We start from the raw sequence: 17,726 nt of genomic DNA on the forward strand, positions 1-17,726 counted from the left end.
TTTTTTTTTTTTGAATACTGTTCCATTTTAGCCATTCTCTACATTCTCTCGACCAAGAGTCAATTAAAATCAGAAGATCGTGGGATATCTGCGGGACTGGACACAGCCAGCCATTTCATGGTGGGCTGAGAGGGACACTGTATGCGCGGATGCTATTTGTTCTGCTTGCTGACATCAAAGGCCTTACACACACTTACACACACACACACACACACACACACACACACACACACACATGTATCTGTATTCTCAATAGCAATAGGATTGGAAAGGTTGGAAAAGTCCACTGGTGCAGGATGGCATTCAGATAAATGAAAATAAAAATCTAAACATCTCAGAGAGATCAGAGAGGCTGGCTGACCCTGTTTTGTTAACCAGTCCCACTCTCACAGTCACAAGACTCCCATCTGAGCAGCCGTCAACACTAATACTCTGCCCTGCTTCTAAACACATCAATAAGCAGACTTCACCTTCCACGTCCTGCAAGTCCTGCAATACATGGGCCCATAAATCTCTTTAAAGTTCAACTAGCCACCAGCGTATTTTAATTATAAGCGTAAACTCATGCAGAGCGCCCCGGTGAGCTGTGTGAATTTCAGGTCACTAACAGAGAGAAAGAGAGCAAGAAAGAGAGAGAGAGAGAGAGAGAGAGAGAGATGTACACTGCTGGATCATCCTGGACTTTCAGAACAACATACTTATTCTGGAGATACACTTTTTTACATCCTTGTAAGAACCTAGGGTAGGTGATGTGTTAAATGTGCGTACTAAATATTATTCTTACCCCAATGTAGTTTAAGGCTACATTTAACCCCATAAAATTCAGAGACAAACAATTAATATCTTCTTTTGGTCTTTTGTAATTTATGAAGTATTTTGTAAATTAGCAGACACACACACACAGTCACCCAATACTTGTTGGGAACAAACTATAAAATGAGGTCATACATTTAATAATTGTCTAACACACACACTGTTCTCTGGCTGTAGGACAGTCTGCCTTTGTTCAGAACCATGGTTCAACTCCTAAAGTTCTTCCACTTGAGTAAACATAAATAGAACAGATACAGCTCAGCTGTCCTTTCATTCAGCACACACACACACACACACACACACACACATACAGACACACATTCTTACACAAACGCACCTTCAAATGGACACACACACACACACACACACACCACACCTTGGAGCAATGGGCTGGTTTTCATTACCCATGTTTGACTGAAAGCTATGCGGTGGTGTAAACGAAGCTGCCGTGCAAACTCAGCAGAAGAGGACGGCCGCAGCGAGGCTGTCGACAGCTACTGTACAACAAAACACGAAGATGACCTACTTTAAACTTACAGCCCAGCGCCGGCTACTGTCCGCTGCGGAGCTATTCACAAATCACACCCAGTTCTGGTCAAACATAACAACGACAAAAAAATATTAGAATAAAAAATCAAGACAAGTGTGTGTCTTGCTTTCCTAGCTATGAATATGAGCACAAACCCACCTGCTCAGTGGATTCATCAACGACCATACAACTCCAGTAGGATCCAGCAGGTCCAGTGGTGGAAGAGTGAGAAGACACTTCAGATCTAACATACAATACACTCGCTACAAAAGGGATGTTGTGATTTTTTTATGATGTTTCAATCAGCGAATAAAACTCTTACATCAATGTCACTGAAGCACTTTGAGCTCTAAATGAAAAAAGGTGGTTTTAACCAACAAGAAAAACGAGCTACAAGCCAGGGTTTCGCAGATCCCACTGATGCTCAGAAGGGTTTGAGGGGCTTATGCCATCCAGCCTTCTCTCCTCCCTCTCTTTCGCACTCTTTTCATCCCTCTTGTTCTTCTACCTCACACACATCCTCTCACCATTCCCCAACGCTAATTGGCGCCCTGTCAGTGCTCAGCGAACGGCCAAACTCGGTGCAAAAGAAGCCCTCTGTTCTGGAGCTGCTGAGAGTCAGGACTCACATTTATACAGGAATGCATATTTTATTCTCCCTCTCAGTCGCATACACTAAGTTGCTTTCTTACCTAAAGTGCTGTGAGAGGGGCTTTCCGGAGTTTTGGCGATAGCTGATGCCTCTGGGCTCTTACAGATCATTGGTTTCACTCAGCCAGAGACCAACTATTACTGAAAAAGCTTCCGTGCTACTGCATAACTCTCACACAACACACACACACACACACACACCACAATGCCACACACATAGAATAGCACCTGTGAACCTGACATCTAAAAACAGCCTAGCCTCCATGTCACTGGGTTCATTCTTCATGTGGTTGTTCACCTATAAATCTCATCACCCACATGGTCCCTCACTGAGCTCCACACCTCTCGAGCCACCAGTCAGGGAGTTCATATGACCAGGTATGCATGAATGTAGTGTACAATGTAGTTCGTTTTGTGAGTAAAAAGTGTGTGTGTAAGGTAGAGAGAGTTTTTACGACCCTTCATACAACAGAAAAGAATTGAAAGAGAGCTGGTGATGCTCAAACACTGGCTCTGTGTTTGTGGGGTTTGCAGGCTTTTAAAATAAATCAACTCATATAATGTGATAATGTGATATAATGTGATAATTTTGTTGGACCAAAAAGGACTGTGCAGCAGAAGAAGCCAGAACATTTGCATTTGAATAACACCATAGCCATGTGCACCACACATTGGAAACGTACAGATCTGTAAAGCTGATTAAAACACCAGACTACTGATAGCTAAATTGTTTCTATGCTGAAAGAGGCCTTGTTGCCACCTAGTGTAGCAAAGTTGATTCCCCTACAGATATACTGAGAACAGGATAGTGGTTCAATTAAAAAAGCCTAGTTGAGCTTTAACCATAACTTGACTAATCTGTGCATGGAAAAGAACATTCAGACATGCAACCATTCACATTGACCATAATTATCACATCTGAACTCAGAACAAGGAACGTCCTCCAGCCCTGATGAAATATTCTCATCTGCTCATCAGCCAGAAGATATCCATAGTCACAAAGCTTAGCATCCTTACTAATAATGTATGCCAGTTAACAGCAGGGACTTACCTTTGGCCAATGCTGGGACAGATTTGGGCTTGTCGTTGAAGCCCAGACTGCGGCGGTTGCCTACGGCGCTGACAGACCCACGAGGAGAGCTCTCACTGCCTGCAGCGGATATTCTGGAAGTGGGACCTGGAAGTCTGAGAGGGAAGGAGGGAGGGAGGGAGTAAGAGACCAGTTGGGATGGGACTCATTGCTCTGAATCGGAGTGAATCTGTGTATCTCAGTCTCTTCTTTTCTTATTATTTATTTCTGAAGTGGGAAGCATGCGTTAATATTCATGCAATCACTTCAAGCACATATCCAATCAGCTGCTTAAGTGGCAACTGGATTCCAACTTTTTTCTCTTGATCACTTACAACTAGACAGCGGTCAGCTCCCATTGCATCATGAACGACTTGATGAAAACTCTAACAAAGACCTTTGATTATCGGACATGGGGATTATCGCTTCTGCTGAAAAGTAACAGGGAATTGACAGAACAGATCCATGAGCGTCTAGACATGGACGAATCTGCTCACTGACAAGGATTAGTGCTGATAAGTTTGACATGAATATCACTGCCAGTGTAATCCCCAACACCAGCCTGGCATGTCAATACTCATTAATCCCACGATGCCTCAGTCAGCCTGTCGTGGTCACATGAATTGCTAATTTGGATATGTGCCAACAGGAACTCACTCTGACAGTTGCTGATAAGGAGATTATGCCTTTTCCCCTCAAAAGATCAAAAGTCCAATAGATTTCCTGTCATTACATTTGACAGACTAAAATTGTGTTCTAAATCTTCATCCACTCTGAAAAGGTCAGAGGTCACTCTAAACAAATACACTTACTGTGTCAGCTTCTTTGTGTGACTAATGATGAATGAATGTTTATGTAAAATTCTCGTTTATTACACTTGCATCAAAACCCAGACCACCAGTATGCTGAATGATGTGAGTAACATGTATGATGTAGGAAGCCCTGAATGGGTACAAAAACACTGATTGGGTAAAGACGTGGTCCTCAACCAATCACAAGCACATGCCTGATATTACTGAACCATTCAAAAGGTTGTGCTCTTTAATAAAGCCAGTTCTTACTGCACTTACCAACATTTGCCAGTAGGCGGAGACACGTGATCACAAAAGGTTACTGAATAAACCCCCATGCCAAAAAAGGGGAACCCTGACCTGAACAGATTAATGCACAGAAGAACCACGAGGCCTAATGTAATGAAAAAAGTTAACACAGACCCAACCAAATAATTTAACGAGATTGGGTTTTATTTTTGGCCTGTTGTAGAGACGATTCCCACCACATCCTGCAACCACAGCACACTAAGAGTTAATAATTAATATTATTTTCAGACAGGTGTGCACACGCCCACACAGAAGCACAGAGGTCATCTTAAGGTCTCTCACAGGTCATTGAGCAGTTTAGTTAAATAAGGCATGATCACGCATACATCTCCAAGAAAGGAAAGTGGGGCACTCTGATTGGTGGGGCTTCTTTCAAAAAGCATGCAAGGGGTATGGGGTGGTTGAGGAACAGGATAAAGGAAAAAGTAGAGTGTAGGGAACACGAGCATGAGCAAAAGAGCTGACCTAGAAGACTTTTTCTGACCAAGGGAAAACTTGAGCAGTTTACTCTGAGAAGCATCCCTAATTAAAGACAAAAGAGACAGAAGGAGACACAAATGAATGGAAAGGTAATGAAGGCAAAAAAGAGAATGTTAAGGACACAGGTAGAGCATGAGAATGAATACGAAAGAGATGAAAGTTACACATCTCTATAAGCAGAGACCTGCTGGCACAGACATAATACACATACAGTAAAGACATCGATTGTACGCGTTCCAATACCTTAAAAGGAACATGTATTTAATATACATTATATATCAAATAATTTCTTGATGTCATCTATAATGTAAACAAATGCTCACTCAAATCTGGAACCTCTATGATCTTTACATGGTCTCTACAGGGTTTGTTACTATTAAATAACCCCATTGGTGATATAGTAAAATACAGTGAAACAAGCTGTTTTGTACATTTATTATAGTAATGTGATCATTTCTATGTGCTGATGGTGCTTCAGCTCACCTGGACTGCATGTCGGCCTGTGCTTTGTGTGATTGGGAGGGACCCTGAGTGGGGACGGCAGGCCCATGCGAGGGGGTGATCTGTGCAGGGACGCTGCTCTGCTGGGACAGCGTGGTGTGGCAGGCCTGCGGCTGCTGCTGAGGATGCTGGGAGCTCTGCCTGTGCGCCTGCTGTTGTTGCTGCTGCTGTTTATAGCGGCTCAGGCTGAAGAAGAGCCCCAGAATGGCCTTCAGATTCCCATTCCGAATTTCTACAAGGAGCCGAATGGGGTGAAGCAGGGAGGGGCAATAACGAACCAGTAAATGTCAAAGCACACAAAGGGCAATTGTTTAACAATACAACAGATAATGACACAACCAAACATTAAATTGGCTAAGGTCACGTATCAAATCACATGTTTTAAGAGACACGACTGCATACATATCATTCGATAAGATTTGGAATTATGAAAATAGGAATTTTACCTTCTGCAGACAGACCCTGAATGTTCACACCTTTGGCTGCCAGGAAACTCAGGCAAGCATCAATGTTTTCAATCTGTAAAGGAAACAATTTACTGGAATTACACTTAAATTCCTGAATTCAAGAATTGGCTAAAGACAAAATATAGGACGACTGTAAAATTACAAGCCGCTTCAACAATCTGTATAACTGATATCAATTGCCTTTTCAATTGTAAAGCCAGAAGAAGCAGCATATGCTGCTGTCCTCTTGGGGACATATTTGTACAGCAGTGGTTTTATGTTGCCTTTAGCAAAGCTATAGGTGACCATGACATCGCAGTCAAAGCAGCATTCAAAGCAGACATTCAAAACAGATTTAGAACTTGAGAAATAAGGGCTCGAGCCTGGATGGCAAAAGTGAGGCCAGCTGCTGACCCAGCTATGCTGCGATGTCACTCAGATCCGGTCGAGGAAATGCTCGGATTGGATAATTTACAGCCCAGCTATGGCCCTGTTGGGCTTCAGGCCAGCTACGAGCTTATTAAATACTAAGTGACATTAAGACAAAAGATATCAGATATAAAAAAACAGATCAAAGTCTGCCAACGGCCTGTTTCAGGTGAACAAACAAAGAGTGCCCGGAACAATTGATAAATACACACACATGTACACACACACACACGCACACACACACACACACACACATACAGATGATGATTGTAGCTATAATAGCATTTATTATAAACATCTCGACTGACCCCAATTCAGAGGTTATTAACAAACAGTAGACCACTGACCCTTCTCACCCCAGAGCAGCTGTTTACTGGCAACACATGCTGCACTGTGGGGTCAGGGGAACAGGGACGATGGACTGACAGGAATCCCGAACATGCCCTGGTCTGAATACCACTGCCCCTCTGACGCATCCACACCCACACAGAGAGGTAAAAATAATGATGCTTCTAAATTAAAACTGAGAAAAGGGGTGGGGCGTGGGCTATATGCAAAGCGGGATTTTGAGGACAGAGAGCAGATTGTGCTTCATGAATCACTTGAGTCTTGAATTCATGTGGGCATAGCAATAAAAGAACATCTGACCTCACTGACCTCAAAACTGACTAATAATTAATTTTTTTTTTACAGTGAAACAAATAATCTCTGTAACCTTTTAGACAGACAGACAGATTTGCACAAGTATTTAAGCAACATATTGCAACAAGATTCATGGCATCCCTAATAGTTCATGTCCACCATGCAGCTTTCAGGCACCCTGTCCTGGGTGCAAACAAAAGCAGCCTCTCATAAATGCTGTTCTATCTCCACCTACATTCATTCCCATCATGAAGAAAGGCACAATGCAAGCAAATCAATTTCAATGCTTTCAATGTCATATACAAATAGTTGGGACAACACCGCCTGCCACGCCCAAACTGGTAAACAGGTATCTTTAAACTCACCTGCAGTTCTTTACATCATCAACAATGACCAGATACGGTGAATACGGAGGGACAAGTGAACATATTACGATTTTCTTGGGGATGTAGAGAGATCACTAAAGTCTCCATTGAGACATCTGCATAAATTCATCAAACCAGCCTCTAAAATGTGAACCAGTGAATATTTTATAACAATTATAACCCAGCAGGAATCTTACCTCACCTCCAGTGACCTCTGAAGTGCATCACAGCTCAAAGCTCTGGCCACAGTGCCCAGCTACAGTACACATTACACGTCAGAGCGCCAGCCCTCTGAACAAACAGAGGAGAGATCAACACGGCCCGCCGTCCCCCCAAACACAGAATCACCAGAAGCTCTCTGTCTAAACGTCCCAGAGGAAGACCTAAGTCTGCGTCTCTATCCTGCTGGAATCCACCAGTGTCTGGAAATGGTACCCATCGAAGAACAAAACAATAATATGTTTATTGTGACTAACCATTCAAATATCTAGATTGCAAAGTATAATACAATTATATAGAGCGCACAGGTTAATACGAATCTACATTAAATATTAATAAATCCTCACCTTCAACCGACAGAGAGAGAGAGACGTGAAGGGAGGACCTCACACACATACGCTGTATACACACCAGCTCAGAGAGGATAAATAATGAGAGAAACTCACCACCACACACAAGCAGTGGTCACACCCATCACACACTGGCCCTCGTGATAACGCGCTTTCTGTGCTTTGCATTGGGGAGTTGCTTTCTCCTCCTCTCACAATTTTGAACCAAAAAAAACGCAAAGTTAATTCTGCACAATTAGAGGTGCAGAAAAGTGACAACTCTAAGAAAATGAGACACACGCCAAGGTGTGTTACAGCGACTTGGGCCCAGTGCTACCTGGTTAAATGTTAACCCTGGTATCTATTCTACTGACCCACACCTGATCATAAACAAGTGACATCTCCCACATGCAGCCTACTTATTATGAACACAATATACAGTAGGATAAAATAAAAAATGTGTACAGTGGTATTTGCTTGCCAAAACGCTGCCTTAGTATAGAGACAGACAGACGGGCAGATAGACAGTCGCAGACAGATAGATTGTTGGTGATCATTCCAGTCTCACGGTATTAAAATGAGTCTATTACAGAGACAGACATGACGAACAGTACATTAGTCATATACTGAACTGACATGAGGTTCATCCATAAAGGCTTTAAAATTCCTCTGTGGCAAGATATGCGACAAGCTTGAACCCGCCATTCATTATAGCGTGTGAGTAAGTGTGTGTGACCCCGTCCTTCGCAGATGATTTACAGTGTTTCAGCCTTTCTGATCGACAACGTGCTGACAGGTGAAATGTGGGAGCTCAGGTGAAATTTGTGATGAATCCCTCACACTAAGACGTGTAGACGAGGTCAGGTTTCATTCTACGAAGAGGGGGGGAAATGTGTGAGCTGGACCAGTCTGATGAGATTCCTAGTCTGCATTTCCTTCCTCAGAGTAAAGAAGAATTGAGCTGTAAATGACATAGCACTCACTAATGTCACATCAAGTACGTGACATTAGTTAGATAAAAACAAGAGTGCGCTGTCTGCTTGTTATCTATACGTTGGGAAGGGAAAAAACTACATACAAACCCAGCCCTCACAGTTTAGCAGTCTTATGAAGGAGATAAATATTAACAATGTTATTACAAACTAAGATTGAAAAGGGTGCTATTTAGAGCTATCATGCACTCTACTCCCACATTCAGGATGTCAATATGCCAAACAGTGTTGCCAGATACACAATTGTACAAAAAATGAAGCAAATACGACACAAAACTACACAAACTTAACTTTACTTGGGTGGTAGTAGCCTAGTGGGTAACACACTCGACTATGAACCACTTACTACCATTGTGTCCATGAGCAAGACACTTAACCCTAAATTGCTCCAGGGGGGGGACTGTCCCTGTAACTACTGATTGTAAGTCAGTCTGGATAAGAGCATCTGATAAATGTTGCAAATGTAAAATGTTTACTTACTTCATTTAGGACTGGGTTCCTCAATTACTTATTTTTTGCAAATGATACAAATCTGGCAACAATTATGTCAAAGCGTTATCTCCCCTCTTCCTCTTGCATTGTAATAAAACTGCCTCACAGCATCAGTCATCACAGGACCACGTCCACCAAACATGCAGACAGATTATTTGAACTTTTATTGATAAACTCTGTTTGGGGGACTCGTGAATTTTACATCCGCAAACATCCTCAACACGCTTTATAAATGAAAACGTGCCCCTAGGTGCCCGAATCCGGAGAAAACTGAACAGTGTATCTGCAGGGGCTAGTCTGGGCCTGTAATTACCTGTAAACAGGCACATAAATCTGACAAGACAACAGAGCGCCGTAGCTACAGCATCCATGCATGTAGTATAGCCGCAGAAAAGACATTTTTAAAAATGAGCCAGGGCTCCAGCTCAGTAGCATCGCTGTGGTCTGAGACTCACAGATGTAGCTACAGATCACACACAGATGTAGTGGGGCCTAGCAGTTAAGGAAGCAGCCCCGTAATCAGAAGGTTGCCGAATCCCGATCCGCCAAAGTGCCACGGAGGTGCCACTGAGCAAAGCACCGTCCCCACACACTGCTCTCCGGGCGCCTGTCATGGCTGCCCACTGTTCACCAAGGCTGATGAGTTAAAGGCAGAGGACACATTTCGTTGTGTTGCAGTGTATCACAATGACAATCACTTCACTTTCCCAAATCTGCATGCCTTGTGCTACCCTGCCTGAATGCATTTCTTATACGACTCTGCTGTACACAAACTGGCCCAGAAACCCACAGCACCGCAGGAGGGCACAGGCTTTTCAAAGGACGCTTCCACGTCCTGTGTACTTTATATCGGCCCAGTGTGAACTCATTCCCCACCCGACTGGTGGGCACGCAGATGAGTGGGACCTGTGTGTTTCGGCCTCCTGGGAAGAAGGTGACCTGCAGGGCCGGGTGCTAAGGGATTCTGTTTCAAGAGGGCTGGACAAAATAAGCAGTTGTAGAAACTGCTATTCACCGTACCGCTAGGAGACAAGAGGCCTGTATAATAACAGGATGCATTTAAAAGAGAATGAATGAGCGGAGGTGTGTGGAGGAACGGTGGGTGTATGGTGGAGTGCTGAGGTACAATTACAGGTTGAAAGGGTTGTGAGAATGAATGAGTGATTATATCATTAAACTGAGAGGGAAAAGCTGGATGTATATGACTGTGTGTGTGTGTGTGTGTGTGTGTGTGTGTGTGAAACCCTGTTGTGACTCGTGAAACACATTCTGCTTTAACGAGCCTTTGTCTCCCTGCACGTCAGTGTGGTTTTAATTGCTGGATGTGTTGAGTGTGTTTACACGTATAACACTCTGAACGCTGAGGTTAAGTGGAGCGGTGCTAATTGCTCCGGCCCGTCTGAGACGAATGCTGTGCTACCGACAGGAAGCCCCGTCTGGAGATCTGACCAAAGCCCGCAACCCCGGATTAAAGCCTCTCACACACAAACGAGGGGAATGTCACTCAGGCCAAAAAAAAAAAAAAAACACACCGCTCACGCTCATTTCCATTTGCATAATGGCTGCGTTTGCACCTGCTTCCAGCCCGGCTTGAGTGATTTGGTCTGCCGGTAGAGCACACACACAGTCTTTGAGTCACACAAAGCGAAACGTGGAAATGTAGCACATGCTATCGGATGACTGCGAACTGAACCTGGAAGCAGCGGATAATAACAGAGCCAGGAAAGGGACAAACACCGAAACACTGGGTTTAAAACGCGTTAAACCCAGCCGACGAGTTGCTCTGGGGGGCATAATTAGCCCTCGATGGGTCCGAGCTAATTGATAGAGGGGGACAGATAGTGCAGCGTGGCCCTTTGAGACCTTGCACCACCTCACTGGGTTGGAGTGGGGCCCAAATTTAGCTCACCCATTAGCCCTGTTCGCAACCAGCAATATTCAAGAGAGGGATTTCTGGCAACAATGCACTAAAATGGTTGGAGGGCTAAACCGCGGGGGGAACAGAAAACACATGCACTTGAATCCAATGGCCTTCTCGGATGTCAGGAAGCCATGCATTTAACCCGTTTACCAATCAGGACGTACAGTAGCCCCTATAATCTAGACAGAATGCTGTCATCCTCAGCCTGCCACCGATATGAAGTTTTTTTTTTCTTTCTAAATGTTAAACCACCTTTTGTGAAGATCAAGAGCGTGCAGTATTACAACACGGTCTTGGTTTGGATCCAGTCCTCTTCGTCCAGAGCTTTCTAATTGCATGCCAAAACTGGCCTAAGTCAAGCACAAAGACGAACCGCAAGAAGTACCAGCAACGTAAAAATAGCGGTGCCATCATCCTGCTCATCTATCACTGTCTCTGGATCAATTGCACACAAACAGACATACACTGTTACCAAGAAAAGTCTACTCACCATCTGAGAGCGACTCTTTGGGCATCCATTGATGTCTTCAATCTTCTCATTGGCTGCAACGTGGGAAAGACAGAAGAGACGAAACCAGGTTTAATCCCCGGTTTAAACCTCACCACTGATGCCTCTTTTCTCAATGCTGTACCTATTTTAGGCAGAGTCATGAGAGCAGGCCTAGGGCTCGCTCTGTGTTTGTAAAGAGATGTCCGCTGCCTCCAGCATGGTGAAACCAGATCTACATGCAGCAAATGTGCATGAGGGGGGCCAGGCAGACCAAGAAGAGAAAAGGGGGAGTGGGGCGAGAATGGGGGCAGCTCCCCCTGCCCATCCACCAGGCCCGGCCCACAGCAGCTGAGGCAGGAGCCGTCCCCTCACAGCTGACATCTGTGCTGTGGCGGGCACCCACGGGGCCCACGGTGCAGCTCTGTCACCAGGACCCTCCAGGGAGAACAGTGACTATGTGAGCTTCCAGACACAGACACATAACCTTCAGTGTGTGGTCTATGTCTTATCAGGAGAAGTGGAATTTGTGACATTCCTGCTACTGCATGAAAAACTAAAAACAGCCAATATTACAATATGTTATTGTAATTTCATATTGCCTATTGAATTGTTAGCACTGTGTTATTTTCCTTCCTATTTATAATTTTCAGTTTAAATGTCATATTTTCGATAATCATGTATATTGCAGTGTTAAAGGGGCAGTGGTGGCCTTGCGGGTAAGGAAACCCGTAATCAGAAGGTTGGCTGCCTACTGCTCCCCAAGGGTGATGGTTAAAAGCAGAGGACACATTTCGTTGTGTCACCGTATGCTGTGCTGTGTATCACAATGACAATCACTTCACTTTTGCTAAAGCACACAGTCTTTTCATATTTGTGTTCGTTGGATGCCTGGCAAGTTGCAAACTTGCATATAGCTGAGGTGATGATAAAGTTGATTTTGACTTTAAAAAGTCAACTCCTATAATGCAGAGAGTTTATCAATCGTATTTTAACGTTTAGGTATAGCCCATTGTTCACATCAGAATGATTGTGTTGGAATGTTCCACATTATGCTGCAAAAGCATTAGGCAGAGTTGCCATATCGAACATTGAATTAAAAGTAAAATAAAATGCTGCATGCACAGAAGACTTTATAGGATTTTCTACTGGGTCTCAGATCTCAATGCCACTTGGGGAATCGTCCATTGCATCCTTTACAGTTGATGTGATAAGGGGAAGGAGCAGGATAAGAGGCTCAAGAGTCACTCAGCTGTACCTCTTAATAACCCTCTTTAAATTCCTTATGATCACTCTCACAATTCATTTTTAAGGTATGTCCCACTTGTCAGACACTGGCATCTCCAGTCAACAAGGCAAAGGGCAAATCAAAGGCGGTACGAGTGTCATGCGGTGACAAATGCAGAGCTTATCGGGTTTCAGGGCCAATCGTCCGGTTTGATATTTCCCCTTTCCTCTCCAGATGGGGGAGAAATAATAATACCAGACAACAGGCCCAAGAGGGTATAGAGCTATAACAGGGGTGAAGGGCGTCACATGATGCCAAAGTAATCTACAGAGAGACGTCAGCTGCAGGGAGAGGGTCTTCAGCAGTCTCCGCTCTCTCAGTCAGCTGTGGTTCTGTGCTGAAACAGACACCCCTCCCTCTGTCTCCTCCCAAATGTACTTCACGTTCATTGGACTAAGCGAGACAAGGGTGCCACTGGATGCAAACTGTGTCCACTGGAGACAGAGCATACAAGGGACAAACGGCTGAGAGAGGAAATAAGATCTCTCCAGGGCTTTCCCCGTGGCCGAAGTGGCCATTCAAAGAGTCGTCAGAGAATGGGATCTTTTGACGGAAACTATGCCGCCACTGAAGACCAAGCACCCGCACGACCCTGAGGTGAAGTCCTGGACGGCGTTGTTAACATTAGAAAAATAAGGGCCCTCACTGTGTAACCCGCTTCCCACCAACTGAAATCCCCCGATGCCTACGTTAAGCCTGGGCTCTGCCCATCGGAGCACTCTTCGGCAGTCAGACATCCAGTCGAAGAATGAGAGTGGGAATGCTCCGCCCCCGTTTCCCAGCAACTCTGAGATGATGTCATTCAGAGAGGAAGGTCAACAGTGTTGTCATTCACGGTGCGTCTTGTTGATGCTGTTACACAGGCTGGGTTAATGACCCAAGGGGGCATCGCTAGTGCCAACTCAGACTACCCCCCTCCATATCCCCCCTTTATAAATGCTACACAAAAAAGTAGAGGTCATGGGTGAAATGGTGTTTGATTAGACTAACTTCACGTGAGCCCTATTTCCTGCTATGTTTTCAACTAAATTTTTAATAATGAAGAAGCAAGAAACTTATAATAAATACCCATATATGTGCATTTTAAATTAAAATATAATAAAAGGAATCTCTCTCTATCTCTCTCTCTATATATATATATATATATATATAAACAATATAAAGTTATATCACTATAAATATATATATGTATAGAGAGAGAGACAGAGAGAGATTCCTGTTAGTGTCAAAATAGAAGTGTCAAATTAATTATCATTACAATGCACATGACAAGAGGTCAAAATGGGGTCAGCAAGTTTCTTCACTTACCTACAACCTGGATGATCTCGGCCAGCAGCACCCCGTCCGCCACGTCCTGCTGCAGGTCCTTGATGAGTCGCTTGTGTCCGGACTTGGCCAGATAGTGGTTCGCCCAGTCCGTGTAAATCTGTTCAACACACAAGCGTGCTGCACATGAACACACTTCGGAAGGAGTAACAGCGCGTAGCTCTTCATTCTGAACGCGCACATGTGTCGCGGTGTGGTGCGTGGTGCTCTCTCCTCCCCGCCTTTTGTTACGCGCGGTATTCAAATCCACCGGCTATTGTGCGCGGCCGGAGCCTCAAAAGAGGTGCTCTGTGACATCACGGCCCCGGCCAGGGAGAGCCAGGAAAGACCCCCTCTCCACCAGCATGGCGGCTGCTAGAATGAATAATCTGAATGGCTTCGGTTATAATTGCTGGTTTACATCAGCTTCTCTGCCTCGAGATTTCGGAATCCCATTATGTGTGTGTGTGTGTGTGTGTGTGTGTGTGTGTGTGTGTGTGTGCGTGCGTGTGTGTGTGTGTGTGTGTGTGTGTGTGTGTGTGTGTGCGTGTGTGTGTGTGTTTGTGTGTGTGTGGACCGCGGACGGACACGGCGGGCCAGCTCCAGGGATTAAAGCGGGAAATAAAGCGGAGCGGTTCCCCACGGGGCGCTCGGGGCATGGAAAAGGGCCCGAACAATACCTTGTGACACCGGGGGGGTGCGAGGCTCGCCGAGAACCATGAGAAACTGTAATTAGATTCAGGCCAAGGAAAAATATTGCAGGTTTAAACTGGATTCAGCAGGAACAAATGATGTGAATATGACGATTAAGTACTGCAACAGTGTGATAATTCGCTAATGTCACAGCTTATAAAACATACAAAGCTGCCAGAACTATCTTATCAATTCTGACCGACACCAATTTTAAACATACAGTTCAGGCCAAAAGTTTGGACACACCTTCTCATTCAATGTGTTTTCTTTATTTTCATGACCATCTACATTGGTAGATTCTCACTGAAGGCATCAAAACTATGAATGAACACATGTGGAGTTATGTACTTAACAAAAAGTGGAGACCTGACCTCCACAGTCACCGGACCTGAACCCAATCGAGATGGTTTGGGGTGAGCTGGACCGCAGAGTGAAGGCAAAGGGGCCAACAAGTGCTAAACACCTCTGGGAACTCCTTCAAGACTGTTGGAGAACCATTTCAGGTGACGACCTCTTGAAGCTCATCGAGAGAATTCCAAGAGTGTACAAAGCAGTAATCAGAGCAAAGAAACTAGAATATAAAACATGTTTTCAGTTATTTCACCTTTTTTTGTTAAGTACATAACACCACGTGTTCATTCATAGTTTTGATGCCTTCAGTGAGAATCTACCAATGTAAATGGAGATGAAAATAAAGAAAACACATTGAATGAGAAGGTGTGTCCAAACATTTGGCCTCTACTGTATTTTGGTTCCTTCTCATGATGCAATTCCAGCCAATCTTTCAACACTTTCCTGTTGCATGAACCTTCGTTTTATTTGATCTTAATAATGACTAACAAATAACACTAGTAATCTCCAGCACATTAGAATAACAATAGCAGATCAAAACTTTACACATGTGTGTGTGCTGTGTTGCCCCATCCCTCTGTGCCCTGTGGTGCTCGGTGTCATGATTTTAGGGGAAACAGACCCGGGGCGCTGCATGATTCGCCGCTCTCCGGTGTCCGAAAACAACAGGTGCACCACGACTCCAGTCACATCAAAAGCGTGCGTGGCTACATACACCTTGTGTTCTTAATTCCTTGGGCACATAAAGCGATCACACACATGCACACACCACATGTGCACACAGGCACACTGCTAACAACAGGGGGGAGTGAGCTTTAAGTACAGAGGAGAAGAGATGGCTCTGTCAAGTCCTGTTATGGAGGTCAAAGTTCGGCAAAGATAATTAAAAACCACAGCTGTCAATCATCTGAGCCTAGATATCACCACAGACCTACCCTTGGGGAAATTAGGGCATTTTTAAGCCTTGCAATAGAAGATGGCTGAGCATATTATAGTACAATCAGTACAATTATGAATTTAATAATACCAAAAGCAAATAAAATGTCTTACTACAGGAGCTAAAGTTGAAATCTGTAAAATTAATCTGTAATATATGTGACACTGACAGGGTTGAAGATCATCTACCAACTAAACCAGCTGGGTATGTTTTAGGGCTGCACAATAATGTTTCTGAATGAGGGACACATATATTGGATCCGAATGGCTCTTCCAGCAAGGCAAGCAAGCAGCAATGGGAATTGATCTGGGGGTCTTTTTTTGGGAGTAGTAAACTGGACACAGGGACATTCCCTATGAGCAATGTGACACTTCGGATGCTTCAGCCATCAGAAGCCGTCTGGGCCCCTGTCTGCTCTCCCATCTACTCAAAAGAGTGCTGTGTGATTCAGCAGTTATGACAATGTCATGCCACTAATGTGCCACGCAGCCTTCCACGTCGGATTTTCTCTCTTTCGCCACCAGCCGACGATGCTGAGCAATGCACCAGCATGGTGGAGGTCACATGGAGCACAACACACTGCCACACACTCACATGTACGCACCACCCACCCATTCACTCACACAGAGTCTAACCTCAAACACCGACTCTCACGCCAAATTAGTCAGTCCACACTAATGCTGAGGCAGGGGAGGATGTGCCACAACAAGAGACTACAGAGCTCCGGACGCCTGAGTCATCTGTCATCTGCAGTCACACACACACACACACACACACATGCGCGCACGCGGCTTTGTAGTCTAGTCGTACGTCAGAGAGGAAAGGTCACGCAGCACGATGTACTTTATGCGGTTCTCTCTCCCTCCGCTAATGTCGGTAGGGACTTTCTGCTGATGGCCTAATCACCGGAGACACGGACCCTTTGATGTGGAGTTGGATTTTCGGAGTGTTTGTCATGACAAATCTGGACAACTGAACAGGTGTTCCATCTGTGAGTGCATTTCTTCCGCTCATTTGGAGATGGGGACTTCCATCATCTTTGATTAAACTCGCCACAGTACCGTGGCGGGGAATCAAAATAATTCATTTGTGTGAAAGGTGATGGAATTTATAGAAAGTTAAGCGAATGCATGCGCGCACCGAAAAATGCTCACAGGCTCCCGGGCAAGCTGTTCCCCTCCATTACTCCTATCCAGAGAGAGGTACCTACAATAACAGCACTTACAGGCCATTATAGTCAAATGAGGCAAGGGGCGCATATAAAAAAACATCAATGAGTGTCGGGGTGAGAGACGCATGTAGATATCACCACAGCGTTCAGCGTTCAAATCGCCTACTGCTGTCAGTCTGCATGGAACGGAACTTCCTGCAATATCTCTATATACCATAAAAGAATAACGATGTCGTTCAATGATAAATTAGCCATCACTAATGTACTGGATCAAAGCCATCTTGATCCCAGGCCCCGAGTCTGACCTCAGAGTAGCTGAAGTTCCACAATCTGTACAATTCAACAATAAAGCAGGCTACCTGCTGGAAGGCATTAAAATAGCCGCCACTTCCTGTCGTGAGCCCACGCGAGGCCTGACCAGCCTGACTGCATTTGGAGGCATAGCACCGACGAGCCTTACCGTTTTGTAGTGCTCGCAGGACAACCTGCTGTGGCCCCGCTCAGGCACCCAGAGGC

The 17,726-nt window shown here is 44.7% G+C and overlaps 1 protein-coding gene across 8 annotated transcripts in view; it reads right to left on the reverse strand.

Annotated features, from left to right (window-relative positions):
* nav2a (neuron navigator 2a) overlaps window positions 1–17,726 on the reverse strand; it is a 70,543-nt gene that overhangs the window by 37,441 nt on the left and 15,376 nt on the right. For 6 of the 8 annotated variants that reach the window (XM_028955797.1, XM_028955795.1, XM_028955793.1 and 3 more), the window contains exons 2-7: window positions 14,062–14,179; window positions 11,469–11,521; window positions 5,590–5,662; window positions 5,126–5,375; window positions 4,628–4,684; window positions 3,045–3,178 (exon numbers count right to left, since the gene is read on the reverse strand). In XM_028955797.1, coding sequence (XP_028811630.1) covers window positions 3,045–3,178; window positions 4,628–4,684; window positions 5,126–5,375; window positions 5,590–5,662; window positions 11,469–11,521; window positions 14,062–14,179 — 685 coding nt within the window. The remainder of the gene's footprint in view (window positions 1–3,044; window positions 3,179–4,627; window positions 4,685–5,125; window positions 5,376–5,589; window positions 5,663–11,468; window positions 11,522–14,061; window positions 14,180–17,726) is intronic. The other 2 variants (XM_028955799.1, XM_028955798.1) reach the window with 1 other exon arrangement.

Source organism: Denticeps clupeoides, chromosome 16, assembly GCF_900700375.1.
Source record: "Denticeps clupeoides chromosome 16, fDenClu1.1, whole genome shotgun sequence".
NCBI lineage: Eukaryota > Metazoa > Chordata > Actinopteri > Clupeiformes > Denticipitidae > Denticeps > Denticeps clupeoides.